General features: G+C 42.7%; 2 protein-coding genes across 5 annotated transcripts in view; one reads left to right on the top strand and one right to left on the bottom strand.

The window, feature by feature from the left end:
- The window catches only part of LOC130277649 (zinc finger protein 569-like), a 614,204-nt gene that overhangs the window by 71,096 nt on the left and 530,683 nt on the right, over positions 1–12,425 (top strand). The window lies entirely within an intron of this gene.
- LOC130276864 (zinc finger protein 84-like) overlaps positions 3,576–12,425 on the bottom strand; it is a 66,876-nt gene continuing 58,026 nt past the window's right edge. For 2 of the 3 annotated variants that reach the window (XM_056526931.1, XM_056526858.1), the window contains exon 8: positions 3,576–6,112. In XM_056526931.1, the coding sequence (XP_056382906.1) occupies positions 4,017–6,112 (2,096 nt within the window). In that variant the 3' untranslated portion in view covers positions 3,576–4,016. The remainder of the gene's footprint in view (positions 6,113–12,425) is intronic. The other variant, XM_056527016.1, reaches the window with a different exon arrangement.

Genomic DNA, 12,425 nt, shown 5'->3' with positions numbered 1-12,425 from the left:
GTTCCATGGTGGGAGTAGTAGTAGTCCCACAACACTGCAGGAGTCTGTTCCATGATGGGAGTAGTAGTAGTCCCACAACACTGCAGGAGTCTGTTCCATGATGGGAGTAGTAGTGGTCCCACAACACTGCAGGAGTCTGTTCCATGGTGGGAGTAGTAGTAGTCCCACAACACTGCAGGAGTCTGTTCCATGATGGGAGTAGTAGTAGTCCCACAACACTGCAGGAGTCTGTTCCATGATGGGAGTAGTAGTAGTCCCTCAGCACTGCAGGAGTGTGTTCCATGATGGGAGTAGTAGTAGTCCTACAACACTGCAGGAGTCTGTTCCATGATGGGGGTAGTAGTAGTCCCACAACACTGCAGGAGTCTGTTCCATGATGGGAGTAGTAGTAGTCCCACAACACTGCAGGAGTCTGTTCCATGATGGGAGTAGTAGTAGTCCCACAACACTGTAGGAGTCTGTTCCATGATGGGAGTAGTAGTAGTCCCACAACACTGCAGGAGTCTGTTCCATGATGGGAGTAGTAGTAGTCCCACAACACTGCAGGAGTCTGTTCCATAATGGGAGTAGTAGTAGTCCCACAACACTGTAGGAGTCTGTTCCATGATGGGAGTAGTAGTGGTCCCTCAGCACTGCAGGAGTCTGCTCCATGATGGGAGTAGTAGTAGTCCCACAACACTGCAGGAGTCTGTTCCATGATGGGAGTAGTAGTAGTCCCACAACACTGTAGGAGTCTGTTCCATGATGGGAGTAGTAGTAGTCCCACAACACTGCAGGAGTCTGTTCCATGATGGGAGTAGTAGTGGTCCCTCAGCACTGCAGGAGTCTGTTCCATGATGGGAGTAGTAGTAGTCCCACAACACTGCAGGAGTCTGTTCCATGATGGGAGTAGTAGTAGTCCCACAACACTGCAGGAGTCTGTTCCATGATGGGAGTAGTAGTAGTCCCACAACACTGTAGGAGTCTGTTCCATGATGGGAGTAGTAGTAGTCCCACAACGCTGCAGGAGTCTGTTCCATGATGGGAGTAGTAGTGGTCCCTCAGCACTGCAGGAGTCTGTTCCATGATGGGAGTAGTAGTCCCACAACACTGCAGGAGTCTGTTCCATGATGGGAGTAGTAGTAGTCCCACAACACTGCAGGAGTCTGTTCCATGATGGGAGTAGTAGTCCCTCTGCTGATTTCACCTCTTCTGAGCTCAGAAGTAATAACGAATATTATAAACCGGGTGCAAACGGATGACATAAAGGCTCATCCGTCACCCATAGAGTTCAGTGTTATATTTATAATATCCGTCACCCATAGAGTTCAGTGTTATATTTATAATATCCGTCACCCATAGACTTCAGTGTTATATTTATAATATCCGTCACCCATAGACTTCAATGTTACATTTATAATATCCGTCACCCATAGACTTCAGTGTTATATTTATAATATCCGTCACCCATAGACTTCAGTGTTATATTTATAATATCCGTCACCCATAGACTTCAGTGTTATATTTATAATATCCGTCACCCATAGACTTCAGTGTTACATTTATAATATCCGTCACCCATAGACTTCAGTGTTACATTTATAATATCCGTCACCCATAGAGTTCAGTGTTATATTTATAATATCCGTCACCCATAGAGTTCAGTGTTATATTTATAATATCCGTCACCCATAGAGTTCAGTGTTATATTTATAATATCCGTCACCCATAGAGTTCAGTGTTATATTTATAATATCTGTCACCCATAGACTTCAGTGTTATATTTATAATATCCGTCACCCATAGAGTTCAGTGTTATATTTATAATATCCGTCACCCATAGACTTCAATGTTATATTTATAATATCCGTCACCCATAGACTTCAGTGTTATATTTATAATATCCGTCACCCATAGACTTCAGTGTTATATTTATAATATCCGTCACCCATAGAGTTCAGTGTTATATTTATAATATCCGTCACCCATAGAGTTCAGTGTTATATTTATAATATCCGTCACCCATAGACTTCAATGTTATATTTATAATATCCGTCACCCATAGACTTCAGTGTTATATTTATAATATCCGTCACCCATAGACTTCAGGGTTATATTTATAATATCCGTCACCCATAGACTTCAGTGTTATATTTATAATATCCGTCACCCATAGACTTCAGGGTTATATTTATAATATCCGTCACCCATAGACTTCAATGTTATATTTATAATATCCGTCACCCATAGACTTCAGTGTTACATTTATAATATCAGTCACCCATAGACTTCAGGGTTACATTTATAATATCCGTCACCCATAGACTTCAGGGTTATATTTATAATATCCGTCACCCATAGACTTCAGTGTTATATTTATAATATCCGTCACCCATAGACTTCAGTGTTATATTTATAATATCCGTCACCCATAGACTTCAGGGTTACATTTATAATATCCGTCACCCATAGACTTCAGTGTTATATTTATAATATCCGTCACCCATAGACTTCAGTGTTATATTTATAATATCCGTCACCCATAGACTTCAGTGTTATATTTATAATATCCGTCACCCATAGACTTCAGTGTTATATTTATAATATCCGTCACCCATAGACTTCAGGGTTACATTTATAATATCCGTCACCCATAGACTTCAGGGTTATATTTATAATATCCGTCACCCATAGACTTCAGTGTTACATTTATAATATCAGTCACCCATAGACTTCAGGGTTACATTTATAATATCCGTCACCCATAGACTTCAGGGTTATATTTATAATATCCGTCACCCATAGACTTCAGTGTTATATTTATAATATCCGTCACCCATAGACTTCAGTGTTACATTTATAATATCCGTCACCCATAGACTTCAGTGTTATATTTATAATATCCGTCACCCATAGACTTCAGGGTTACATTTATAATATCCGTCACCCATAGACTTCAGGGTTACATTTATAATATCCGTCACCCATAGACTTCAGTGTTATATTTATAATATCCGTCACCCATAGACTTCAGTGTTATATTTATAATATCCGTCACCCATAGACTTCAGGGTTACATTTATAATATCCGTCACCCATAGACTTCAGGGTTATATTTATAATATCCGTCACCCATAGACTTCAGTGTTATATTTATAATATCCGTCACCCATAGACTTCAGGGTTACATTTATAATATCCGTCACCCATAGACTTCAGGGTTATATTTATAATATCCGTCACCCATAGACTTCAGTGTTATATTTATAATATCCGTCACCCATAGACTTCAGTGTTACATTTATAATATCCGTCACCCATAGACTTCAGGGTTATATTTATAATATCCGTCACCCATAGACTTCAGTGTTATATTTATAATATCCGTCACCTATAGACTTCAGGGTTATATTTATAATATCCGTCACCCATAGACTTCAGTGTTATATTTATAATATCCGTCACCCATAGACTTCAGGGTTATATTTATAATATCCGTCACCCATAGACTTCAATGTTATATTTATAATATCCGTCACCCATAGACTTCAGTGTTATATTTATAATATCCATCACCCATAGACTTCAGGGTTATATTTATAATATCCGTCACCCATAGACTTCAGTGTTATATTTATAATATCCGTTTCTATTCCGTTATTTTTGACGGGAGATAAAATACTGCATGCACCGTCTTTACCCCGTCAGAAAAAACGGAACAGGAAGCAAACGGGTGATAAAGGATTGTAAACAAAATCCCATAGACATCAATAGGATAATTTTACAGCCGTTTGCAGCCTGTATGAGAAAGTATCAAACATATTGATAACGGGGCAGACGGACGTGTGAACCTCATTCTATACATGAAGGTGGCTTCTCTCATGGATACCAAGGGGACCCCCGCGATCAGACTTCCTATCCCCGATCCTTTGGACAGGGGATAAGATGTCTAGCAGCAGAGTACCCCTTTAATTGGGGATTTCTATGTTGGGTGCATTATTTTGTTTAGCTGGTGTATTTCAAACAACATTTAGTGCTCAGATTTGGTTTCTCCCCTTGTGAGTTTTTTTATGTTTTACAAGGTTTGATTTCTGAGTAAAACATTTCTCACATTCTGTACATGAATATGGCTTCTCTCCTCTGTGAGTTCTCTGATGTCTAACAAGATAGGATGTAGTTGAGAAACATTTTCCACATTCTGAACATGAAAATGGCTTCTCTCCTGAATGAATTTTCTCATGTGTAACAAGATATGATGTAGTTGAGAAACATTTTCCACATTCTGAACATGAAAATGGCTTCTCTCCTGTATGAATTTTCTCATGTGTAACAAGCCTTGATTTACTTGTAAAACATTTCCCACATTCTAAACATGAAAATGGCTTCTCTCCTGTATGAATTTTCTCATGTGTAACAAGATATGATGTAGTTGAGAAACATTTTCCACATTCTGAACATGAAAATGGCTTCTCACCTGTATGAATTTTCTCATGTGTAACAAGGCTTGATTTACTTGTAAAACATTTCCCGCATTCTAAACATGAAAATGGCTTCTCCCCTGTGTGAGTTCTCTCATGTCTAACAAGATGGAATTTATCTCTAAAACATTTCCCACATTCTGAACATGAATGTAGATTCTGTGACAATGGCTTCTCTCCTGTGTGAGTTCTCTCATGTCTAATAAGATGGAATTTATCTCTAAAACATTTCCCACATTCTGAACATGATAGTGACTTCTCCCCTGTGTGAATTTTCTCATGTATAAGAAGATTTGATTTATTTGGGAAACATTTCCCACATTCTAAACATGAAAATGGCTTTTCTCCTGTGTGTTTTCTCTGATGTGTAACTAGATTGAATTTATCTCTAAAACATTTCTCACATTCTGAACATGAAAATGGCTTCTCTCCTGTATGAATTTTCTCATGTGTAACAAGGCTTGATTTACTTGTAAAACATTTCCCGCATTCTAAACATGAAAATGGCATTTCTCCTGTGTGTTTTCTCTGATGTGTAACTAGATTGAATTTATCTCTAAAACATTTCCCACATTCTGAACATGAAAATGGCTTCTCTCCTGTATGAATTTTCTCATGTGTAACAAGGCTTGATTTACTTGTAAAACATTTCCCGCATTCTAAACATGAAAATGGCATTTCTCCTGTGTGGTTTCTCTGATGTGTAACTAGATTGAATTTATTTCTAAAACATTTCCCACATTCTGAACATGAAAATGGCTTCTCTCCTGTATGAATTTTCTTATGTGTAACAAGGCTTGATTTACTTGTAAAACATTTCCCGCATTCTAAACATGAAAATGGCATTTCTCCTGTGTGATTTCTCTGATGTGTAACTAGATTTAATTTATTTCTAAAACATTTCCCACATTCTGAACATGAAAAAGGCTTCTCTCCTGTATGCCTTCTCTCGTGTGTAACAAGATTTGAATTACTTGTAAAACATTTCCCGCATTCTAAACATGAATATGGCTTCTCTCCTGTGTGAGTTCTCTCATGACTAACAAGCTGGAATTTATCTCTAAAACATTTCCCACATTCTGAACATGAAAATGGCTTCTCTCCTGTGTGAGTTCTTTCATGCATAAGAAGATCTGATTTATATAAGAAACATTTCCCACATTCTAAACATGAAAATGGCTTGTCTCCTGTGTGATTTCTCTGATGTTTTACAAGACCTGATTTACTTGGGAAACATTTCCCACATTCTGAACATGAATATGGCTTCTCTCCTGTGTGAGTTCTCTCATGTATAATAAGTTGTGATGGAGTTTGACAGCGTTGCCCACATTCTGAACACACATACTGCTTCTTTGTGTGACTTTTTTGGTGTATAACAAGAGATGATCTTTTTGTAAATTGTTTCCCACATTCATCACAATAGAAACCTTTCCCATGTTCCTTATCTGTCCTTGTGGTAACAATGTGTGGTTGGTCAGGAGAAGGTTCCTCATGATCAGGTGGATTATTATAGGATAGATCTGGATGGACATTAGGGGTAAGGAGGTCTTCTCCTGAGGAGCGCTCCATGATCTCTCCATCCTGTCCTGAGGAGCGCTCCATGATCTCTCCATCCTGTCCTGAGGAGCGCTCCATCATATCTTCATCTTGCTTTTCTATTTATAAAAAAAAAAAAAAAATTCTATATTTCTATTGGGCAGTCATAAGACCAGATTTACATATGAAAAAAAAGTTTAAATTCCCGCTCTGCCCGCCCCTGTATGTCGGGGCAGAGCCGGGGGGGGGCAGAAGATGATGGCGGGTACCGGTGATCGCGGCGGGACCCAGCAGCAGGATCAGCTGCAGTAAGGAGGCAGCAGTAAAGATCAGTGGTAAGTGATCTTCACTTCTGCCTTCTAGGATGCTGGGAGTTGTAGTTTTGCAACATCTGGAGGGCCACAGTTTGGAGACCACTATACAGTTGCAAAAACTACAACTCCCAGCATGCCTGGACAGTCTGGGCATACATGGAATTGAAGTTTTGCAACATCTGGAGGGCTACAGTTTGGACACCACTACACAGTAGTCTCCAAACTGTTCTCCTCTAGTTGTTGCATAACTACAACTCCCAACATGTCCTTCGGCTGTCCGGGCATGCTGGGAGTTGTAGTTTTGCAACAACTGGAGGCACACTGATAACAAACTCTGTGTTTTGCAACCAGTGTGCCTCCAGCTGTTGCATAACTACAAGTCCCAGCATGCCCTTCAGCTGTCACTGCATGCTGAGAGTTGTAGTTTTTGCAACAGCTGAAGGCACACTGGTTGCTAAACACTGAGTTAAATGAGCACTGTCACCAACTTTATTTTTTGATAGGTTGTAGTACTTATTTACTACAACATATCTGTAATATATTTTCATTATTTATTTTTTCATTTTCAGGGTGAATTTTACGTTTGAAAACCGGCCACTAGGGGTCTCCCTCCTAGTGGCCGGCTCCAGCACGGCGTGATGTCACGCCTGAATTTGGACCGATTGCGGCCGGGCAATCGGTCCTAATTCATTTACACTGTGCTCGCTCCCTGGCTGTCAATTTGACAGGCGGGAGCGAGCGCATTGGCTCCCCGGCTGGGAGGCCACTCCTCCCGCACATGTCGTCGCCGCCCCTGCACGCCCGCTGCCGGACTCTGCAGTATCAGTAAGGAGAGCAGGGTTCCGGGTTTCTGAATTGGGGGGGGGGGGGGGGGGGGGGGGGGGTTTCGGTGTGACGGAGGGAACGGGGTGGCGGGGTGGCGGTGTGACGGAGGGAACGGGGTGGTGGTGTGACGGAGGGAATGGGGTGGCGGTGTGACGGAGGGAACGGGGGTGGCGCCGCATGGCACTAACTTATAGTTAATCTACACAGAGTGCCTCCAGCTGTTTCACTACTACAACTCTCAGCATGCCCTGACAGCCAATAGATATCAGGGCAAGCTGAGAGTAGTAGTGGTGAAACAGCTGGAGGCACCATGTGTAGGTGAACTAAGGGCGGAAGTCGGCCCCAGCAGGCATCAGTGACGTGGTGCCTGCTGAGGAAGTCTGCCTGGTAGTGAGCACACTACCAGGCAGACAAAAAGTTTTTTTTAATATAGTAAAAAAAAAAATATATATTAAAAGCAGGGAGGGGGTTAGGGAGAGATGTGCAATAGGCAGGGACAGAAAAAAAATATATAGGATGGTGGGAGCTACCCTTTAACCCCTTAAGGACTGAGCCCTTTTTCACCTTTAGGACTCGGCCATTTTTTGCACATCTGACCACTGTCACTTTAAACATTAATAACTCTGATGCTTTTACTTATCATTCTGATTCCGAGACTGTTTTTTCGTGACATATTCTACTTTAACGTAGTGGTAAAATTTTTTGGTAACTTGCATCCTTTCTTGGTGAAAAATCCCAAAATTTGATGAAAAATTTGAAAATTTTGCATTTTTCTAACTTTGAAGCTCTCTGCTTGTAAGGAAAATGGATATTCCAAATAATTTTTTTTTTTATTCCCATATACAATATGTCTACTTTATGTTTGCATCATAAAATTTATGAGTTTTTACTTTTGGAGACACCAGAGGCTTCAAAGTTCCGCAGCAATTTTAAAATTTTTCACAAAATTTTGAAACTCGCTTTTTTTCAGGGACCAGTTCAGGTTTGAAGTGGATTTGAAGGGTCTTCATATTAGAAATACCCCATAAATGACCCCATTATAAAAACTGCACCCCCCAAAGTATTCAAAATGACATTCAGTCAGTGTTTTAACCCTTTAGGTGTTTCACAGGAATAGCAGCAAAATGAAGGAGAAAATTCACAATCTTCATTTTTTACACTCGCATGTTCTTGTAGACCCAATTTTTTAATTTTTGCAAGGGGTAAAAAGGAGAAAATTTTTACTTGTATTTGAAACCCAATTTTTCTCGAGTAAGCACATATCTCATATGTCTATGTAAAGTGTTCGGCGGGCGCAGTAGAGGGCTCAGAAGGGAAGGAGCGACAAATGGTTTTTGGGGGGCATATCACCTTTAGGAAGCCCCTATGGTGCCAGAACAGCAAAAAAAACCACATGGCATACCATTTTGGAAACTAGACCCCTCGGGGAACGTAACAAGGGGTAATGTGAACCTTAATACCCCACAGGTGATTCACGACTTTTGCATATGTAAAAAAAAAACAAAACATTTTTTACCTAAAATGCTTGGTTTCCCTAAAGTTTTACATTTTTAAAAAGGGTAATAGCAGAAAATACCCCCCAAAATTTGAAGCCCAATTTCTCCCGATTCAGAAAACACCCCATATGGGGGTGAAAAGTGCTCTGCTGGCGCACTACAGGTCTCAGAAGAGAAGGAGTCACATTTGGCTTTTTTGAAGGAAATTTTGCTCTGGGGGCATGCCGCATTTAGGAAGCCCCTATGGTGGCAGGACAGCAAAAAAAAAACACATGGCATACCATTTTGGAAACTAGACCCCTCAGGGAACGTAACAAGGGGTAAAGTGAACCTTAATACCCCACAGGTGTTTCACGACTTTTGCATATGTAAAAAAAAAAAAAAAATGTACCTAAAATGCTTGGTTTCCCAAAAAATTTACATTTATACAAAGGGTTAAAGCAGAAAATACCCCCAAAAATTTGAAGCCCAATTTCTCCCGATTCAGAAAACGCCCCATATGGGGGTGAAAAGTGCTCTGCTGGCGCACTACAGGTCTCAGAAGAGAAGGAGTCACATTTGGCTTTTTGAAAGCAAATTTTGCTCTGGGGGCATGCCGCATTTAGGAAGCCCCTATGGTGCCAGGACCGCAAAAAAGCCCACATGGCATACCATTTTCGAAACTAGAGCCCTCGGGGAATGTAACAAGGGGTTAAGTGAACCTTAATACCCCACAGGCGTTTCACGACTTTTGCATATGTAAAAAAAATAAAATTTTTTACCTAAAATGCTTCTTTTCCCAAAAACTTTACATTTTTAAAAAGGGTAAAAGCAGAAAATACCCCCCAAAATTTGAAGCCCAATTTCTCCCGAGTACGGCGATACCCCATATGTGACCCTTAACTGTTGCCTTGAAATACGACAGGGCTCCAAAGTGAGAGCGCCATGCGCATTTGAGGCCTGAATTAGGGATTGCATAGGGGTGGACATAGGGGTATTCTACGCCAGTGATTCCCAAATAGGGTGCCTCCAGCTGTTGCAAAACTCCCAGCATGCCTGGACAGTCAACGGCTGTCCGACAATACTGGGAGTTGTTGTTTTGCAACAGCTGGAGGCTCCGTTTTGGAAATAGTGGCGTACCAGACGCTTTAATTTTTATTGGGGAGGGGAGGGGGGCTGTGTAGGGGTATGTGTATGTGTAGTGTTTTTTACTTTTTATTTTATTTTTTGTGTTAGTGTAGTGTAGTGTTTTTAGGGTAGTCACACGGGCGGGGGTTCACAGTAGTTTCTCGCTGGCAGTTTGAGCTGTTGCAGAAAATTTGCTGCAGCTCAAACTTGCAGCCCGATACTTACTGTAATCCTCCGCCCATGTGAGTGTACCCTGTACATTCACATTGGGGGGGACATCCAGCTGTTGTTGCAAAACTACAACTCCCAGCATGCGCTGACAGACTGTACATGCTGAGAGTTTTAGTTTTGCAACAGCTGTAGGCACACTGGTTATGTATCACGGAATTTGTGACCTTACTCAGTGTTTCAAAACCAGTGTGCCTCCAGCTGTTGCAAAACTACAACTCCCAGCATGTACGGTGCATGGTGTAAGGTGACTGCTGGGAGTTGTAGTTTGCAACAGCTGGAGGCACACCGGTCGTGAAACACTGAGTTAGGTAAAAAAAAAACTCTAAGTTTCACAACCATTGTGCCTTCAGCTGTTGCAAAACTACAACTCTCAGCAGTCACCGACAGCCAACGGGCATGCTGGGAGTTGTAGTTATGCAACCAGCAGATGCACCACTACAACTCCCAGCATGCACTTTAGCTGTTTGTGCAAGCTGGGAGTTGTAGTTATACAACAGCTGAAGGTACACTTTTCCATAGAAAAAATGTGCCTGCAGCTGTTGCAAAACCATAAGTCCCAGCATGCCCATAAGGGAATGCTGGGAGTTGTGGTGGTCTGCCTCCTGCTGTTGCATAACTACAGCTCCCAGCATGCCCTTTTAGCATGCTGGGAGCTGTTGCTAAGCAACAGCAGGAGGCTGCAACTCACCTCCTGCTGCTGCTTCATCACAGGACTGTCCCGCCGCCGCCGCCGTCGCTCCTGGGGCCCCGATCCCAACAATGACGCTGGGGATCGGGGTCCCCAGCACCCGGGGTCGTCTTCCCGCACCCGCTCACGTCCTCCGGAAGAGGGGCGGAGCGGGTGCGGGAGTGACACCCGCAGCAGGCGCCCTGATTGGTCGGCTGGTAATCCGGCCGACGAATCAGGGCGATCGTGAGGTGGCACCAGTGCCACCTCACTCCTGCAGGCTCTGGCTGTTCGGGGCCGTCAGAGACGGCCCCGAACAGCCAGTAATTCCGGGTCACCGGGTCACTGGAGACCCGATTGACCCGGAATCGCCGCAGATCGCTGGACTGAATTGTCCAGCGATCTGCGGCGATCGCCGACATGGGGGGGCATAATGACCCCCCTGGGCGATATGCCGGGATGCCTGCTGAACGATTTCAGCAGGCATCCGGCTCCGGTCCCCAACCGGCTAGCGGTGGGGACCGGAATTCCCACGGGCGTATGGATACGCCCTGCGTCCTTAAGGACTCGGGATGCAGGGCGTATCCATACGCCCTGCGTCCTTAAGAGGTTAAGTAACAAACTCAGTGTTTCGCAACCAGTGTGCCGCCAGCTGTTGCAAACAACAACTCCCAGTATGCAGTGATGAACCGTACATGCTGATACATACAGGGTCCCCTCCCCCATGTACCCTGTTTCACACGGTCGGGTTTACAGTGAGTTTCTCGCTGCAAGTTTGAGATGCAGCAAATTTTCCGCCACAGCTCAAACTCCCAACGGGGAAACTCGCTGTAAACCCGCCCGTGTGACTGTACCCTAAAAACACTACACTACACAAAATAAAGGTTAAACCGCTACATATACCCCTACACAGTCGCCCCCCCCAAATAAAAATTGTCTCCTACGACACTGTTTCCAAAACAGAGCCTCCAGCTGTTGAAAAACAACTCCCAGTATTGCCGGACAGCCAATGACTGTTTTGCAACAGCTGAAGGAACCCTGTTTGGGAAACACTGCCGTAGGGTATTTTCGGTATTGGAGGCATGTATAATTCTTGTATTCGGGTCTGTCCCTATGCAAATCCCTAATTTAGGCCTCAAATGTGCATGGCGCTCTCATTTCGGAGCCCCCAAGGAAACAGTTTAGGGCCACATATGGGGTATTTCTGTACTCGGGAGAAATTGCCTAACAAATTTTGGGGGCTTTTTCTCCTTTCACCCCTTATGAAAAGGTAAAGTTGGGGTGTGCTCCAGCACGTTATTGTAAAAAAAAAAAAAAAATTTTACACTAACATGCTGGTGTTGCCCCATACTTTTCATTTTCACAAGAGGTAAAAGGAAAAAAAAAAGACCTCTAAATTTGTAACGCAATTTCTCCTGAGTACGGAAATACCCCATATGTGGACGTAAAATGCTCTGAATTTTCGTTAAAGTTGGACGTGAAAATGAAAAAATAAATTTTTCACTAAAATGGTGGTTTTATCCCAAATTTTTCATTTTCACAAGGGTAATAGGAAAAAAGCCCCCCAAAATTTATAACCCCATCTCTACTGAGTATGGAAATACTGCATATGTGGATGTAAAGTGCTCTGCGGGCGCACTACAGGGCTCAGAAGGGAAGGAGCGCCATTGGGCTTTTGGAGAGAGAATCTGTCTGGAATTGAAGGCCATGTGCATTTGCAAAGCCCCCACTGAGCCACAACAGTGGACCCCTCCACGTGACCTTATTACATTCTGTGAGGGGTGTCGTTTCC

Source organism: Hyla sarda, chromosome 1 (genome assembly GCF_029499605.1).
Source record: "Hyla sarda isolate aHylSar1 chromosome 1, aHylSar1.hap1, whole genome shotgun sequence".
Lineage (NCBI taxonomy): Eukaryota > Metazoa > Chordata > Amphibia > Anura > Hylidae > Hyla > Hyla sarda.
The sequence above is the reverse complement of the archived record's forward strand: the minus strand, read 5'-3'. Positions and strand labels throughout refer to the sequence as shown.